The 19,032-nt window shown below is 42.3% G+C and overlaps 1 protein-coding gene across 3 annotated transcripts in view; it reads left to right on the forward strand.

Moving 5' to 3' along the window:
- The window catches only part of FRAS1 (Fraser extracellular matrix complex subunit 1), a 460,024-nt gene that overhangs the window by 396,851 nt on the left and 44,141 nt on the right, over nt 1–19,032 (forward strand). For all 3 annotated transcript variants that reach the window (XM_083177073.1, XM_083177084.1, XM_083177093.1), the window contains 7 exons: nt 2,581–2,760; nt 5,391–5,515; nt 11,013–11,153; nt 12,523–12,750; nt 12,940–13,053; nt 14,277–14,427; nt 16,011–16,170. In XM_083177073.1, the coding sequence (XP_083033199.1) occupies nt 2,581–2,760; nt 5,391–5,515; nt 11,013–11,153; nt 12,523–12,750; nt 12,940–13,053; nt 14,277–14,427; nt 16,011–16,170 (1,099 nt within the window). The remainder of the gene's footprint in view (nt 1–2,580; nt 2,761–5,390; nt 5,516–11,012; nt 11,154–12,522; nt 12,751–12,939; nt 13,054–14,276; nt 14,428–16,010; nt 16,171–19,032) is intronic.

The raw sequence follows: 19,032 nt of genomic DNA on the forward strand, positions 1-19,032 counted from the left end.
TCCAAGTCGGTGCACAGAGAATTGGCTTGCCACCCTTTAGATTTGTCAGCCATACCCTGAAAATCCTAAAGGTTTCCCAAACATTTCTTTACACTTTATACATAGGGTAATCCAATGCGCCAGTGTCCTAGAGCTTCTTTTTGATATATATATATATATATAGATAGATAGATAGATATATATCGGTACTTTTTTCCTAGCACGGCGCCCGTCGGGGTTAATTGCATACCTTAAGTTAATGTACTTAAGGTATGCGATGGACGCGATTTTCTGTCAATTACCAGCCTTTATTGCCGGCAAAGAGAAAATCGTGTTGATCGCGTCCATCGCATGCCATTATGGCATGCAATGCGACCAACGCAATCAACGCGATTTTACATAGGAATCAATGTTAAATTACCTGTCAATGTTAAAATCGCATTGATCGCGTCGATCGCATGCCATTATAATGGCATGCGATGCGATCGACGCGATTTTACATAGGGTACAATGTTAAATGGCCCCCAGACCCCATTTTTCATTGTATGCCCCCCCCCATTGTTAACGCCACCCCACTATTGACGCCAACCCGAAGCGTGGTGACCTTTTCATACCCCCATTATCCACATGGGCGTGGGGTTGATTTTATATAGTGTGGCGAGCGCAGCGAGGCGAGCGGACGTGAAACAACTGTGAAGTAATGCGCGTCCCCTCGCGGGGCTCGCTGCGCTCGCCATGCTTCGGGCTCGGTGGCTCGCTGCGCTCACCACACAAAACCATATAAAATCAACTCCACTCTGACGTGGATAGTGGGGGTATGAAAAGTTCGGAGGACGCGTACCGCCACCCCTCGCGGGCTCGTTGCACTCGCCATGCTTCGGGTTGACGTTCATCGTGGGGTGGTGTTAACAATGGGGGACCATGTCACCCATGAGGGGGGTAGGCAATTAAAATTGGGGTTTCGGGGGCTTTTACCATTGGGCCCAATGGTAAAATGGTCTCAGGGACCATTTTACATTGATTCCAATGTAAAAATCGCGTTGATCGCGTCGATTGCATCGCATGCGATTTGGTTGCATGCGATGCGATCGACGCGATTTTTTTGGTCCCGATGCTTAAGATAAAAATCGCTGGCGCTGTGCTAGGAAACAAGTACCTATATATCTATATATTGATATATATAGATATATATCTATATATGTGTGTGTGTGTGTGCGTGCGTGCGTGTGTGTGTGTGTGTGTTTTACCATATCATTATATTCCTTGCCTTATGCTAGCTAGCATGACCAAAAGAAGACTAGGGCAGTGGTTCCCAAACTGTGCGCCGTGGCTCCCAGGGGTGCCTCAGGACACATGCAGTGGTGCCCTTGGTTGGTGGTCCAGGACCAACTCAAATTATTAATGGTTAATTATTTATGAGCAAAACCAGTGCTGGTGGCTGCCAATCATAAAATGTGTACAAACAGAAGCAACTCCTGCCCTTTACAACATAACTGACCCTAAGAATCGCATATAAACCCAATCTAATTATGTTAATTTGGTCTAGGGGTGCCGTGAAAAAAATCTGATACTCTAGGGTGCCGTGATTCAAAAAAGATTGGGAACCCCTGGCCTAGGGAAAAAAAAAGTGTTCCTGTGAAAACGAAAGGAATTGGCGTGGATATATACCGATTGTTTTTATTTTTTTTTTCACTTTGATTCTGCATAACAGAGGTGTCATAAATGCTACTAAATAGAACAAAGATAATTTATTGTTTGTCATTTGGTATTTAAATGTCAGTTAACATGTATAATTAGTTTAACATAGAGGAGAATACTATAACTGTAAGCAGTCATTAGGTGGACAGTCATGATGGCACAGCTTGTCAGTGGCACATTTCTGGCACCAGTATGCCGACAAGCTTTTTAATGCTACTTCTTGCATTTTAACAGTGTTGTTAATATAGCTATAAGCATGCTGCATTATCCAGATGTTAGCAGTTAGTATAACGTCACCATTCGTTATAAGGCAAGAATAATCATTTCACTCTTTTTCGCATAATGTTGTCAAGAAAGTGCTGCCAGCCTAAGTAGTAAAAACATAATGACTGTCAACCTGCCATGCAGTATGTGTACCTATCTTACACTATTGAAAATAAAATACATAGGTTACTGGATGATGAACAATGCATGAAAGTAAAGTTCTGGTAATTGGATTATGCAGTTACACTAAGAAAGTTGACCTGGAATTCTTGCAATCATACAGTAGTTATATTAAACTACTAGTAAGCCCGCTCGAAGCAAAAGCTTTGAACGCTAGTCTGCTACCTTCTGTGTTTGTGCATGTGTGAGAAAGAGATGTAGTTTCTCTGCCAGCAGATGGCAGTGTTTCAGAGACTCACTGACACTAGACGTATGTATGTATATATATATATATATATATATATATATATATATGACTTATTCATTTTAAATGGTGTATATTAGGCCACTACATTTCTCTGCTGCTAAAAAAGAACATTTAATGTGTGAATCTGTATTGAGTGTATGGGGGGCGGGGGGGGGGGATGTTACTCATTCAAGTGTTCTCTGGATATCAACGTTAATTTACTGTTTCTGTAGAAGACACACTGCCTCCATCAATCACTGCCAACAAAGGTCTCACCTTGGACGAGAACTCTTGGAAAAAAATCACCACGCAGCAACTGTCAGCCACTGACCAGGACAGCGAGCCCAGAGAACTCCTGTTTCGCATCACTAGGCAGCCTAGCCTAGGGCATCTGGAGCATGTGGGATCCCCAGGTAAGGTGTAACCTTAACAGACTGTATAGGACATGCTTGCAGTGGTTTGTCTGACATCAGATCCTTCCTCTCTCTCTCTCTGGGTTGTGCTACTAAATGCATTACAAAAAAATCAATCCAATACGGTAACTATTTAAAGCAAGATCTCAGTTTAATATTTTTGATAAGCTAAAATGTGCATAATTATATATACATCCCAATGGGACAACATTAAAATGTATTTCCTTTTCTATTACCTACAACATAGAAACAAGAGAGCAGGTACACCATACAGTCATTACAATTTTAATAAGTGTAATAATTATATATCATACACAAGGTTTTTGGCCAATTTTATGAGTCTGCCCACCAATTCTCAATGTAACCTCATCAGGTAGGTCCCTAACATTATAGGGGTTTGCCTATTGGGTGCAGGGCATCCCCAAACCTCCTTAGTTCACCACACACATAAAAGGATAGCAGTGAAGTATCAGTGTTGGGTAAGTGATAGTAGCTTCTCAGTGTTAGAAGTGATCAGAAAGTGTCAAATGGATGTGTGATCCTATACGTTCAAAATACAGTTCCCTGTCAATGATAAGTGGTGCTGAGAGAGGAGGGTGAGGGTACTATTACCTGGGCCCAGATCTGATTGCAGGGCCCTGTGGGGCCCCATTACCTGGCAGCAGCAGCTTCAGCACCTCTTCTCTACCCAGCGTATGCTATTATTCTATGGCTATATGCCAATGCCTCCTATGATTAGGCCACACCCCCTGAAAAATATTGGGGCATGGCCAGGCTCTCTTCTTCCCTCTCCATGATACTCTGTCTAGGTTTTATTTGTAAAGTGCTTTTTATTACATGTGTTCTATAGGTTTTATAATGTTTTTCACATGCTATAGATGTACTGTAATTCAAAGTACTTTTTGAATATTACTTAATTAAAGTTATATTTTCCTAACACATCTGTATACACACACACCCCACATAAATTACATGATCATGCACTTATCCATTTTTTTAAAGAGTATATTCTTGCTGAATGCCCTCTATGTGAATATCGGTAACAATTTACCAGCACTCTGTAAATATACAGACTATAAATTATACTCACATTAGCATAAATAGTTTGCAACGGTTCAGCGGTTTACCATTTGTTTGCCCATTTGCTTTAAGTGGTGTCTAATAAATATATAGATTGAAAGGCACTGAAATGTTGCAGATTACAGTAGCGCACACAGGGGCGGTTTCTGAGTACCCAGAAACCCCCCCAGGAGTCTAAGGGCCCTAGACTGAAAGCTGAGGGTCCCCTCTTTCCATGGATACAAGAATTTTAAAAATCGGCCCGGAACCGGAGATATCTGACTTCAAAGCAGTGGTCCCCATCCAAGCCTGTTAATTGCTATTCCCAGTCTGATATTTCAGGTTCTGTCTGACTTAGAGTTTTTCTGAGGGTATATTCCAAAAGCTGAGACTCTCCCCCTTTGATGGACACTAGAAGCTTGTCTCTAGCTGGTTACTGCTCCAGCTCCACACACCTGGTATGTAGTTTTATATAACTTTTTGGCAGATTGCTCTGCCTCCTGAACTCTGATCCCCTAGTCCCGAATATCATTTGGTAGGTGGGATTCTCTAGTTTTTAATTCCATTAAAATCTAAGAAATCTATTTCTGGGAACTGGAGATATCTGCAGTCAAGCAAGCTGTCCTCCCACCAGAAAATATGAATAATAAGCCCACTCCACTATACACCCCTCCTCTGCATATTAAACATCCTCTACCACCCTGGAAGTTATGTATCAGGGCCCCTTCATTTAGCCCAATGCCCCCTTATCCCACCATCTGTGCAGTAAAGGGGTAATTAGTGGAAATTACTGATCCAGGCCCTACATGCTGAGTGGTTGATATAATACCCCCTACCACCCGCGGGACATCAAAGCTTCCCCCACCCCTACCGCTGGAGGATCGGTAGGGGCCCCAATACATTGCTATGCCCAGAGGTATACACTGCTGTTGATGCCCCTGTATGTATGTATATATATCTTATTATTATTATTATTTATATACACTTGGTCTATCTATAATACTTTAACTGACCCGGCATATACTGGGTCACCTAAGTGTCCATCTCGGTACTTTGCTCCGCCCCTCTGGAAACCCCCTTCTGAAAATCCTGCGTTTGCCCCTGGATTATAGTGTTTTTACTTTACACTATTGTGAAGGCAACCAGCTACTGTAAGTATACATGCATCTCTTATACGCAATAGATAGATAAATAGCGACTCCATTTACACCACCGCTGCACCTGGTTATTCCCCATTGGCCCTTTTCACACTGCACCTGTGTGCGGTGTTTCTTCCCTTTGATGTCATCATCTCCAAAGACCTGTGATCTGGCTCAGGTTATTGCGGCAGAGGAAAAGGGGTATAGTTAAATACAACTAAAAAGGATCTTTCATTTTTGTTGCTAACCTGCTATATTCATTATAATAACAAAGTTTTGTTATAATGTCGCTTAAACAGTTCACCACACTAGTTACTGATAATTATGTATATGTGTCTTTATCTGCGATAGCAGCAGGTTATGTCCATAGTTTTGGAATGTAAATGTGTGACAGCAGGAACCCATGCCTGTGTTTTGTCCTGTTCTCTCCAGGCATAAAAATTAGCAGCTTCAGCCAGGCAGACCTGGAGTCACGAAGCATCCATTACATTCACACAAGTGCTGAGGAAAAACACGCGGATGATTTCACCTTCACTGTCTCAGATGGAGTCAACGAGGTAGAAGAAATTTTTATTATTCTTTTTTTTTAAATAAAATTTGTTTGTGTTTCGGTAAATAATCAACCTGTGGAAGGTCATTTTTGCATCACCGTTTCAGTTTTCTCATCACCATTTATTTAGCTGCACATGTTAATCTCATTCAGTCTGAATCACACTTGGTCCTGTAATGCCTGCCACCTTGCATCGTATTCTTCTGTAATACATAGATTATGCATGATATTTTTAAAGTTCCTTTTTTATTGGCTATTTCCTTGTATTTTTTTAATTGTACTTTATAAGAACATTTCCTTTCATTCGGCCAGTGCTGGGAACAGATTTAAAGATCAGCCTTGAAGTTTAAGCACTGGAAGTTGCTTTACAATATGAGAACATACTAAGGAATGTCGAGGGCAATTGAAGTAACATTCTTTTATAAAAATTCCATGCCTCACAAGGTCTATGGCAAAAAGTCACGTCCAAATACTTCCCTAATCTGCAGATGTCACGCCAAGTTGTGGCTCTAGAGATGGAGCTGCAGCACAGTACAAAATGCAAATAATGAAGCCACACCTACTCCCACCCTATACATTGGCAAACATGACTGGTTGGGACTCACTGGCAGTTGTTGTGACTCCCCTATTTGAATTTTGCCCCACCTCTGAAACCGCCACTGGTTACGCCCATTTCATGCGAGGCTATGCCTCGTTTACAACTTTTTCTTACCCTCACTTTTATATTGCCATTGTTCATTCTCTGGGGTTCTGGAATTGTCTGCCGTAAGTGTGTTTTGACAATAAAATGATTAAAAAGTGCTATTATTTCTTAATATTAAATTGTAAAAAAATAAATATTTGTTTTCACATTTTTAACACTGTACGGAAATTAAAATGAAGTGGACATGGGGGCTGGTTCAGGGTGGATGGCAAGAGCGGTCCAACCCACATTACTCCCAATGTTTTTGTTCTGCGTGTGAACAGTGAACGCCTTTGCCTAATTGACAGGCAGGGAGGGCCAGAAGTGGGGACAGCCGGCGTTTTCAAGAGTGACTGGGCCTCACAATGCAGTTTCCTTGATCTCGTAAGCCAGGCTGATACCACAAGCCTGAGTAAGGTTAGACTTCCTCAGGCTGCAGTCCCCAGGAGGGGGACCCTGTGACCAATGGTCGTTATTTTCCTGTATACTACAATCACGTTGCAATTTGATCAGATTGAGAATGCAGACATGGGGTGGTATGCACCTTCTCCTGCATTGTATTGCTTAAGGCTTGCATAATAAAGACTGCTGCAAGCTGATCCATGCTGAACAGGGTCCATAATGTCCTTTTTCGGAACAGCACATCACTCCCACCAGAATTGCAAGTTTTCTTGCAGTGTCAGCCCTAGTGAATATGAGTTTAATTACATAAGTTTTCAAAACATTTCTCCATAAAATGGTTGATACTGTGCATAGTGTGATAACTCTGCATGTTCATGAAGACACTGGGGCATATGTATTAAGCTAACAAGAGATAAAGCCAAGGGTGATAAGGAGAGATAAACGTCCAGCCAATCACCTGTTAACTGCCATGTTACAGGCTGTGTTTGAAAAAAGTCAGTAAGGAGGTGATTGGCTGGACGTTTATCTCTCCTTATCACTCTTGCATTTATCTCTTGTTAAGGCTTAATACATCTGCCCTGTGTGCATTAAAGAGTTAACTACTGACTGCATTCTGTCACCAAGGATGGCACTACCTACTCAGCAGAGTCACCCAGCTGGATAGGCACTCCTCCTGCTCTGTAACTCTGCTGCTGTTTGCAGGGATGTGCAGTGCTGTTACTGCGCCTGTTGAGTGTATGACAGGCATCCGTGGCACATTATTCTGCCCAGCATCTGCCCCACCCCTCTGCCCAGAATCTGGTTGCTTTCCCATTTCTCTACCTAGAATCTGTCTGTCTTAACCTTTATCTACCCAGCATCTCTCTCCCATTCTCTCTCTGCCCAGCATCTGTACCCTCCTCTCTCTGCCCAGCATCTGTCCCCTTCTCCGTGCCCTGCATCTGAATGATGACAACCCCCCCCCCCCCCCCCCTTTTACAGAATCTGGTTGCTTTCCCATTTTTTGCCCAGCATCTGCCCCCACTTCTCTGCCCAGCACCCTGCTGCCACACCCTCTCTTCCCCAAATCTGGTTGCTTTCTCATTTCTCTGCCCAGAATCTGGCTGCCCTTCCCCTTATCTTCACAGCATCTGGCTGTTCCACACTTTCACTACCCAATATCTGTCTCCTACCCATTATCTGCCCAGCATTTGGCTGTCTCCCTTCTATGTTTTTCTCCTTGTACCCCATCTATCATATATATATACTCCATTATCATTCCACTATTTTCCAACAACACCCACTTTTCCCTTTTTCCCCTCACAACTCCTCTTACCTTTCCCTGCCCGTCTCTAGTTTCTTATTCCTCTTATGATCTCTTAATGCCTTACACACCTTACATCACTACTACTGTGGGCACTATGGGGGAAATTTACCAATATGGATTCGTAAAAAATAGGTGTATTCGTAGGCAGAAATACACCTATTTTTTACACATTTGTATTTTCGGGATTTACTATCCCAAAAATACAGCAATTCGTATTCCTAAAGATGGCACATTCGTATTTGTATTTACAAATACAAATGTCTACACCATCGATAGGACACGACAGGAATCACCATTCAAAAGAATGGTGGTTCCTGATTTACTAAGCAGCCGTATTGATAATAGGCTGCTAATTGGTGTAAAACAGGCACCAAAATACGGCAGGAAAATACACCTTGATTGTCCTGTCGTATTTGGCTTTAGCCTGCACGGATCAGTCAGATCTGTGCAGGCTTTAGTGTAAAAAAAATTGAAAAATAAATAAATTTTTTAAAAAAACAGCGTGGGGTCCCCCCCACAGCTGTAACCAGCACCAGGCTGAAAGAGCCGGGGCCGGTAATTAAAAATCAGGGAACCCGACAAATAGGGGTTCCCCGATTTTTAACAACCAGCCCCAGGCTCCAGGTCCGGGGCTGGTTCCAAAAATACGGGGGACAAAATGAGTAGGGGTCCCCCGTATTTTAAGAACCAGCCCCAGGCACAACCAGCCAGCAGGGTAATGTCACAGCCGGAGTACACTTATTATATAAGGTCCCGCGGCCAAAACATTAAGCCTACCGACCAGTCAGCCTGGCCAGGGGCCCTGGGGGAGTGGGGACCCCCCCAATAAAGGGGTCCCCCCCTCCAGGACTTACCTGACCAGGCTGAAGCCTGGTGCTGTCCCCGGTGACCCTGGGCAGTGGTCACCGGGCTGATAGTGGTGTAAAAAAAATAGATGAAAAAACTATTGTTTAAAACTGTGGAACTATGAGTCCCAGCAAGCCTCCCCCGCAAGCTGGGACTTGGAGAACCACAAGTCCCAGCCTGCGGGGCATTAAAGGGCCCGCTGGGTCTTGTAGTTCCACAGTTAAAAAAATAGTTAAATAAACACACACACTAACACATAAGAAAAATAAAACTTTAATATATCCATTACACACATACTGATACTTACCTTTCTTGATCCCGTAGGTAGCCCTCTGTCCTGGTGTCCTGTGTCCTGTGTTGTCCTCCAGGTCCATGTCGGCGGTCCGTGTCGTACTCCAGGTCCATGGCGGTGTCCGGGTCTGAAGAAATCCATGTTGGAGCTGTGGAAGGAAATCCTACTCACCTGTTCCTGTGCTGAAGATGTCTTCTCTTGGTCCGACGTAGTCCAGGTAATCTTCAAGCTGTCGCCGGTCCCCGCACTGTCCGCATCGCACTGAGGAGAGATGCTGAGATATTTCATACTCGGCGCCTCTCTTTAGAATGATTCAATTGGCCGCCTAGCGGCCAATCAGGAGCCGACTTTCTTGGCTCCTGATTGGCCGCTAGGCGGCCGATAGAAATTATCCTGAGGAGAGGCGCCAAGTATGAAATATCTCAGCATCTCTTCTCAGTGCGATGCGGACAGTGCGGGGACCGGCGACAGCTTGAAGATTACCTGGACTACGTCGGACCAAGAGAAGACATCTTCAGCACAGGAACAGGTGAGTAGGATTTCCTTCCACAGCTCCAACATGGATTTCTTCAGACCCGGACACCACCATGGACCTGGAGTACGACACGGACCGCCGACATGGACCTGGAGGACGACACAGGAAACCAGGACAGAGGGTTACCTACGGATCAAGAAAGGTAAGTATCAGTATGTGTGTAATGGATGTATTAAAGTTTTATTTTTCTTATGTGTCAGTGTGTGTGTTTATTTAACTATTTTTTTAACTGTGGAACTACAAGACCCAGCGGGCCCTTTAATGCCCCGCAGGCTGGGACTTGTGGTTCTCCAAGTCCCAGCTTGCGGGGGAGGCTTGCTGGGACTCATAGTTCTACAGTTTTAAACAATAGTTTTTTCATCTATTTTTTTACACCACTATCAGCCCGGCGACCACCGCCCAGGGTCACTGGGGACAGCACCAGGCTTCAGCCTGGTCAGGTAAGTCCTGGAGGGGGGGGACCCCTTTATTGGGGGGTCCCCACTCCCTCAGGGCCCCTGGCCAGGCTGACCGGTCAGGGGGTTAATGTTTTGGCCGCGGGACCTTATATAATAAGCTGTGACATTACCCTGCTGGCTGGTTGTGCCTGGGGCTGGTTCTTAAAATACAGGGGACCCCTACTCATTTTGTCCCCCGTATTTTGGGAACCAGCCCCGGACCTGGAGCCTGGGGCTGGTTGTTAAAAATCGGGGAACCCCTATTTGTCGGGTCGGCTCTTTCAGCCTGGTGCTGGTTACAGCTGTGGGGGGGACCCCACGCTGTTTTTTTTATTTATTTATTTATTTTTCTATTTTTTTTTAACACTCTGCTGCCTGCACGGATCTGACTGATCCGTGCAGACTGCCTGTACGAATTCGTATTAGCGGCCGTATATATGGCCAGCTAATACGAATGGTTACACCATCGGAGGGTTACAAAGCAGTCGTATCTGACTGCTTTGTACATTTCCCTCCGGAACACGACTTTGCATACGACTGAAACAGTCGTATGCAGTCGTAGGGAAAATACTAATACGAAAAACTAGGTTTTTCATATTAGTAAATTTCCCCCTATATGTTTAAGTGACACTACTTTTTGTGTTATGTATAAGGGGCACTACTATGCTATGTTTCCTTTATTGAATATGGAAGGGAAGGCGATGGGCACCAATGCACGCACTGTCCTAAATGTCATGGATATCATGTGGCAATATAGACAGAACTTGTAAGCCTGCTCGAAGCGAATGCTTCCAAAGCCAGTCTGCTACCTTGTGATTGCCTCTGTGTTTGTGCACGTGTGAGCGACAAAGAGATGTAGTTTCACTCGCTACCAACAGGTGGAGTGTTTCGGAGACAGACAGACACTAGATATATATATAGATGATAAAAGGCAACAACCTTTGTGCATTAATGTTTTGGCTTCAAAATTGTTTATGTGTCTGTCATGTGCAACTTTATTTTAGGTATCACAAACATTTTACATCACCATCAATAAAGTGGATGACTCTCTACCTGTGGTCCAAAATTTAGGAATGAGGGTGCAGGAAGGTGTTCGGAAAACTATCACAGAATTTGAGCTTAAGGCTACTGATGCTGACACTGAGGTATGAGTCTTAAATTACAGGCGACAGACAAAACAGCACAATGACCCTGTAATGAATTAGGACGTGTGTCCTATGAATTTTAGAATTTTTTAGAAATACAGAAAACCAAAAAGCATACAACATTGTGGCCAAATATATATATATATATATATATATATATATATATATATATATATATATATATATATGTAAATACATAAAATAAAACCTTCACAAACAAAAATTAGGTAAATTCCACCTTAATCACTTAACTGACCATTATTTTTCCCAAAAGTCAACACAAAAATTGTTTATTTTTTTATTTATTTTTATTGAGTTTAGTAACATATTTAAATATTGTTAGGAATATATAGAATGGTAGGGGTTTCAACAACAGCATCAGGGCTAATAGAATATCCCTCTGGTGAACATATTAGAAACTGGAGCTAATAGTTCCCCCAAAGTCTTTATATACTTCAATACACCTCTGGATCTCTGAGGCTAATATATTTAGCCAATAGACCTGATTGAGAACATTCCTACTCCCACATCTCTCTGCTAGTGGTGTTTCCAAATAAATTTCTGGTTCCAATTGTGGATGTGTTCAGCATGCCGGCGGTCAGGAAATTGCACCAGGATAATGAATAGTGGCCATACCACTGCTGTCGTAATGCTGACTATATTGGAATCCCAACATCTGGCATCCCGAACGTAAGAATGCCAGGGACTGTTAGAATTAGGTGGCAGGGGAAAGGGGAGTAGATTTAGGAATGGGGAGGGGGGTTAGGTACCAAAAATTGGGAATTAATGTTAGGCACTAAGGGGAGGGCTAGTATTAAGTCGTGGGGAGCTGGGAGAGTTAGGATTAGGCACTAATGGGGATGGTTAGGGTTAGGCTGGGGGGGGGGTAGGCATCTGGAAGGGAGGGTTGTGACCAATTGGATGCCACTCTGACATCCGTATATATTCCCTTAATTTAAATAGTTACATAAAATGACTCATTTAATGCTGTTACAATTTTGTTCAGTTAGGAGACCAATTTCACCTTTCTTATAATTAGTTTTCTCTCTCCCTAAATAAGACTTCGTGTATGCAGTCCTGCTTCATTGCTTATTTTAAAACTTTCCATGAGTACTAGTAAAGCTGATGAACCCCAAAATGTTAATTAATTTTAAGAAAAGAAACCCTTTGAAACATTTTTTTGTCAAATTCTAATTGTAAGAAATTGGAATATAATAACAATTACCCCTTCTTCCAGTTCTGCAATGTTGGTATTAGTGGATTTACTGTATTATGCTCAGAAAAATACTCTTATATCAAGTTCATCACTTTAGGTAACAGAGTGTCAGTGCTTTTTGCCTTACAAAGGTGACCTTCTATTCTAAAACAGGCAGAATCTGTCACTTTCACCATTATTCAAACACCTCGTTATGGAGTTATTGAAAGAAGCATCAATGGGCAGAGCTACCGCCAGACCTCCACCTTTACAATGGATGACATCTACCAGAATCGGATCAGCTACAATCATGATGGGAGTAATACACTGAAGGACCGGTTCTCCTTCACTGTATCAGATGGAACCAACCAATTATTCATTGCAGAGGACGAAGGAAAAGAGGTAACAATGGTCATCAGTATTCACTTTTTAATCATTTTTAGTGAATATATGTATGCTAGACTCAATGCTAAGATCCATTCATAACTGATCAATAGTAGATCACTCATACCAAGCCAGTAAACTGTAAAACTTATATTGATGCCTGTGGGAACTGTGTCAGACTCATATATCTTTCACTCATGGTTTCAGATTGTAACTGCAATTCCTCAGAGATTTAAAGTAGATATCCTTCCAGTTGACGATGGAACACCAAGAATTGTTACCAATCTGGGTCTCCAGTGGTTGGAATACATGGATGGCAAGGTACACTAGCTAAATTTAGAAGTTTATCTGTGCCTGTCTTTAGTTTTCAGCTATCAGTGGTGTTAATTATATTTCTTCTTCTGTTCATGACTTCATCTATCCAACAGTGATTCATTGATTGTAGTCTACAAACTACTCCTTTGCTACTTTTGATTACTTGAAACTGATGATTTTCACGTGCTCCTGTACTATAGATTAAATAGTTGATCATAACGCTCTTTCTTAAAGCAAAGAGAAACAGTATTTTCTTTGGCTTATTTTCCAGTCTTCTATTGCTGCTTTATAGTCTTGCCGTTTCCACAGTGTGATTTGTCTAACATGGCAACCACATGGCAACCACTGTCACATGGCAAATGATCTAATGAGCAGTAGTGCTTTGGACATACCTCCCAACTTCTTGGCTGCTGGAATAGGGACACTCGCGCGACGGGAAAGGGGGCGGGGCCTATGCAAATGAGGGCACGGCTTATGCAAATTAGCCGCGACCCCATTTTCGGCCGCGAATAGACGCTGTGCGCATGCGCACAGCATCTATACAATCAGCTTGGGGGGGCTCCCAACTGCCACCCCCCGCAGCAGGACAATGCCGGCCGCGGGTGGGACAACGGGACAGGACCCAAAAATCGGGACTGTCCCGCTGAAATCGTGACACTTGGGAGGTATGTTTTGGATCATATGCTGAGCTCTAGCACGACTTCCGTATATTCCTCTTCTTTGTTCTCTGCCATCATATGAGATGTTGGACATGTGCACTTAAAGAAAACCTATGGTAAACATCTGGTTAATTTCTGTGTGTAGCTATTACTATTGCTGGAATCTTAACATTGGCTACTATCCTACAGTTTGTCAAATATTTCCTGCACAATAGTTTTGTGTACATACTGATATCTATTCTTTATAATAATGGAGGGGGGTGGGGATTACATTATTTTTTTGGGAGAAAAATATTGGACTTTCACACCTGAAAAATTAATTGTTTACAGATCTGTGATAAGTTTATGTACTTATGTGTTTTCCATTCCTGAAATTAGGCTAATCACTAGGTCAGTGGTTCCTAAACTGTGTGCCCTGTCACCCTGGGGTGCCTCGGGACCCTTGTAGGGGTGCCCCGGGTTGGTCAATTAGCCGACTATAAATTATCACAACTAGTTGATTTCCCCCCAAGTGGTTATTCCTCTTTATGAAGAATCATAGAATCTCAGTGTTATTTGTATTATCTCTAGGCTTTAAATTACATTACCAAGAAGGAACTAATGACCATAGACCCAGATACGGAGGACAAGCAACTCATCTATGAAATTTTAAGTGGACCCACACATGGTTATTTGGAGAACAAGCTAAGACCTGGAATATTCCTCAGTACATTTACACAAGGTATTTACAGCTTACATAACGTACTGTATATGTATGACCAGCATAATAAACCACAGTCATTCTGTCTTAGTTGCATTTATTTAAAATGGGGTAAAAGTCCACTTGGACAAAATGGGAAACCCTTTCAATGCGCTAAAAGATGTCTGGGCTCTATAAGTCCCCCCTGTTAGTCAGGGAAAGGAGAGAGATAGAAGGAATATTGGATAGAGTGCGCCCCTGTTCAATAGCTCCACCACCAAATGTATGTAACTGCAATTATCACAGACAAGAGTAACAAATGGAGATTTTAATAAAAAGAAAATAGTTTTAAAAACTTTTTCATTTGTTTGAAGTCATTTAATCTGTTCATATGACAAGAAAAACAACCCAATGCGTTTCGTCATTACGACATCTTCAGGGGTAACTGTACATACATTTGGTGGTGGAGCTATCGAACGGGGCACACTCTATCCAATATTCCATATATATGTGTGTATGTATATATATATAGATATATATATATAGATTCTCCAGGGACCGGCACTCCAAAATCTCCCAGGAACAGCTGCCGGGGTGCTCACAGAAAAAGAAGCGTGCAGCAAACCAAGAGCACTGCGTGCACTCCCACAGACTCCCGCAAGTAAGACTCAGACACAGTGGGGTAAGGTGCTGACGTTTCGGGATTTAATTCCCGTTTTCAAAGCAAACAATCGGTGCAAGACAAGTAAAAAGGTAAACACACTCACCTATATAGCGGTAAGAAGAGTCGCCCTGTTCTCCAGACGCCGTCTATCGCCGCCCCCAGTCCCGGCTCAGGTGACCCGGAAGTGCGTCGCCGCGTTGACCCGTCTCTCAGCGCCGTCAGAGCAGCGTCCTTAGCAACCTGGACGTCCGCCCAGCTGGGTCTCTGGGTACGGCGCATAGTGTCGGCGCCCTTGTTCCCATGGCAACATGACACTGCAAAACAAAAGCTAACATTGTGGATCATGCAGAGTGTATAAGATAACATGGTGAAAATAACAATATATAAGAGAGCATGATGTACAAGAATTGAAAAAAATAAATGTTCTACCTCTATCTTTATTACATTTATTTTTTTCAATTCTTGTACATCATGCTCTATACAGTATAGATACATATAGTACAACAGAGATAGATGGCACTCCCAAGGTTTAGTGAAGGCTGCACGGCGGCAGAATCAAAAATAAATGCAATCGAACACAAAGCTTGTGTGACACACAAGCTTTGTGTTCGATTGCATTTATTTTTTATTCTGCCACTGTGCAGCCTTCACTAAACCTTGGGAGTGCCATCTATCTCTGTTGTACTACATTGCTTTCTCTGTGAAATTGAAAGGCAACCCAAATAGCTGTTTCTACAAGGATGAGTGCCAGGACCCCCCTGGTTCATATATCTATCTATCTATCTATCTATCTATCTATCTATCTATCTATCTATATGATATTGTTTAATCATAATGTAATCATTTTCTATTATGTGTATATGTTGCAGTGTCTTAGGTTTACATTCATATTTGTTTGTCAATAGTGCTCTGAAGTTATGCAGCTGTATAAATTAAAAATGTGTTTCTGTTTTCACACCAGAGGACATAAACCTGGGCTTAATTCGTTATGTTTTGCATGAGGAGAAGCACAAGGAGACAATGGATAACTTTAAGTTTCTTGTGAAGGACACCAAACCCAACGTGGTCAGTGACAACATGTTCCACATCCAGTGGTCTCTGATCAGCTTTACACATGTTAGGTAAGTGTGTAACTATACAATTTAAATTTACTAAGATGGGAGTTCTATTGTAGATGGGATGTTGCCCATAGCAAGCAATCAGATTATATCTATTATCTTCTAGAAGGTGCTAAATAAACAAGAATTAGAAATGGATTGGTTGCTATGGGCAAAATTCAATCTTTAATAGAACTCCCATCTTCGTAAATTTACCCCTCTGTGCCTACGGCAGGTCTAGTAATTGTCTTCAGTCAAAGGCCTAAAGGGCAATTGTAAGTGTAGAATTCTAATGTAAACAAATCTGCCCATCTATTTGTTCCAAATGCCTAAATGTTGTTTTTTTTTTTTTGTCTGGGGAGAATGTACCTGTAGTACATCTGTATCATGTGTTCTAGACATTGGGGGGTATTCAATCTGTGCTGCTATTTCTGCCAGTGGAAATAGCGCCACTGGCCTATTCAATGCTGCTGTTTCCGACAGCATTGAAGGTTTTCAGATCCAGCTTATTTGAAAGTCAAAACTGAATAGTCGGAAACAAACGCTAATTATCAAATTTGTGTCTGATTCCGACAATTTAGCTGCCTTTTCCAACAAAATGTGGGCATTCCGACAGTCGGAACAGTAAGTACCAACTGTCAAGTTACAGTCAGAACGGGTCGAAAATGGCCGTGAATCTGACTGTCGGGAACTTTCCAAAAGTCTGATTTGGGATTCAATACATGTTTGACAGTAACTATTTCTGTCAGTTATAAAGATACCAAAAAACTAAAAGAACACACAATGGTATCCTTAATAAAGTACATTGGGCAGATGTATTAAGCTTTAACAAGAGATAAATGCAAGGGTGATGAAGAGAGATAAACGTCCAGCCAATCACCGGCTAACTGCCAGGTTACAGGCTGTGTTTGAAAAAAGTCAGTAAAGAGCTGTTTTGATTAACATATGTAGCATGGCATATTTGGTGGTATAAAACAATTAGAAATTATATAAATATAAAATTCTATAAATATGTTGGTATCGAGTACAGTAACCATATACTAAGTTGAGACAACAGTAAACATATTATGAATAAACATTTGCTATGGTTTGACACATAAGTAACACTGCAGCCTCCCTCACTTATTTATGCTATAGGAAACATCTTGTTATGTCTGTATGTAATCTGATCATCCAGGTGTTCAATATATGACTTTGCATAGTGTTCATTCTAGCACCCTGCACCTTTCAAAACCTGTGCAGTTCACCTGCCCTACCTAGGGTGTCGCTGTTTGCTTTGGTTCTTCCAGTACAGTCTGGTTTGTATTGAGATAAAGGCCACAATTTGATAGAGACATCACAGCAGACAGTGACCCCTCAAGCAGGACATGGGAACTGTGCAGGTTTCGAAAGGTGCAGGGTGTTAGAATGAGCACTGTTGGAGGAGGTTTACATAGGAAACTGATGGATTATACTTTTTAGGCTAAATAGATGGTCTGAAAGTACTGTAACAAAGGTTCTTATCAAATTGTGGTCGTGTAATGAGCTATCAGGATATAACACATTCATTAGATTTTGGGTGTTACAGTGGAGAGCTAATAAAGCAGTAAGGTACATACATATTACTCGTTCTCCCTTATGCCACCTTCCAAGAAGTTCTTTCTTCTCAGTTAAAACCAGAACATGTTAGGAATCACAAGATGTGCTCTTGGTACTTGAAGCTGTCATTTGTCATAGAGATAAGACCTTGCTGAGAACAAATAACAATTTAACAGGAAATATGTGTTTTCCATACGGTTTGGGCTTCATAAAATTTACAGCCACCATTTCCTGTAGAATAAAAGCAATGTCCTACATGGAATATTATGCCACACAGAGCGGTTTTTTTAATGTCATTCGCAAGATCATACATAAATTATGTTATAGTCTTTTCTGTTATCTTGTTGGAATTCTGCAAAACAGTTAACGTCATACACATTGAAGTGGTATTAGGCTTTTTAACACTACTAGTAATAAAAAATAATTGGTACTTGTGTAGTTTCACGGCGACAGCTCTATGCTAAGTTTGAATCCAACGTTATCAGCATAGCCCCGGCAGTAGCACTACGCTTAGTTTGTTTGAAGCTACGTTATCAGCGTAGTTCAACGACTGCCTTACTTGTGTAGTGTCACGGCGGCAGCTTGAACTACGTTGTCAGCGTAGTAACTCCGCGGCAGCCCTGCGGTGACAGGTCATTGTGGCACTTGTAGTTCCACAGAGAAATAGCAGCCCAGCACACCGCTAACAAAGGGGGCGTCTAAAGTATACACCCCAGCAAACCGCTAACAAACACTAAAAGTACAGCATCAGCAGGGTCGTCAAAATTTAGACGCTGTAGCATCTTAATTTAGATGCTAACAAAGGGTGCATCTAAATTTAGACGCTCTAGCATCTAAATTTTTACGCTCTGCAAACCGCTAACAAGGGTGCATCTAAATTTAGACGCTCTAGCATCTAAATTTAGATGGGTATAGGGGTACATAGGGGTGCAGCGTGAAAAACACTATTAAACCTGTTGACAATGACACTTGTACACGTAACAGCTGTCGACCTTGTTTATTCCACCATCCACGCCAGCCCAAAGCGTGGTGAGCGAACACGTTACGCGTCCTCCTGACCTTTTCATACTCCCCCTATCCATGTCGGCGTGGAGTTGATTTCATAAAGTGTGGTGAGCCCGAAGCGTGGCGAGCGGGCGCGGATTACTTCTCATCCCCTTGTGCTCACCACACTTTTTAAAATTAACTCCATGCCGACGTGGATAGTGGGGGTATGAAAAGGTCAGGAGGACACTACGCTTCGGGCTGGCGTGGATGGTGGGGGTGTTTCAGGAACACATTCACACCTGCCATGTCATACATGTATGA

This window comes from Crinia signifera, chromosome 1, assembly GCF_055691185.1.
Source record: "Crinia signifera chromosome 1, ASM5569118v1, whole genome shotgun sequence".
In the NCBI taxonomy this organism is placed as follows: Eukaryota; Metazoa; Chordata; class Amphibia; order Anura; family Myobatrachidae; genus Crinia; species Crinia signifera.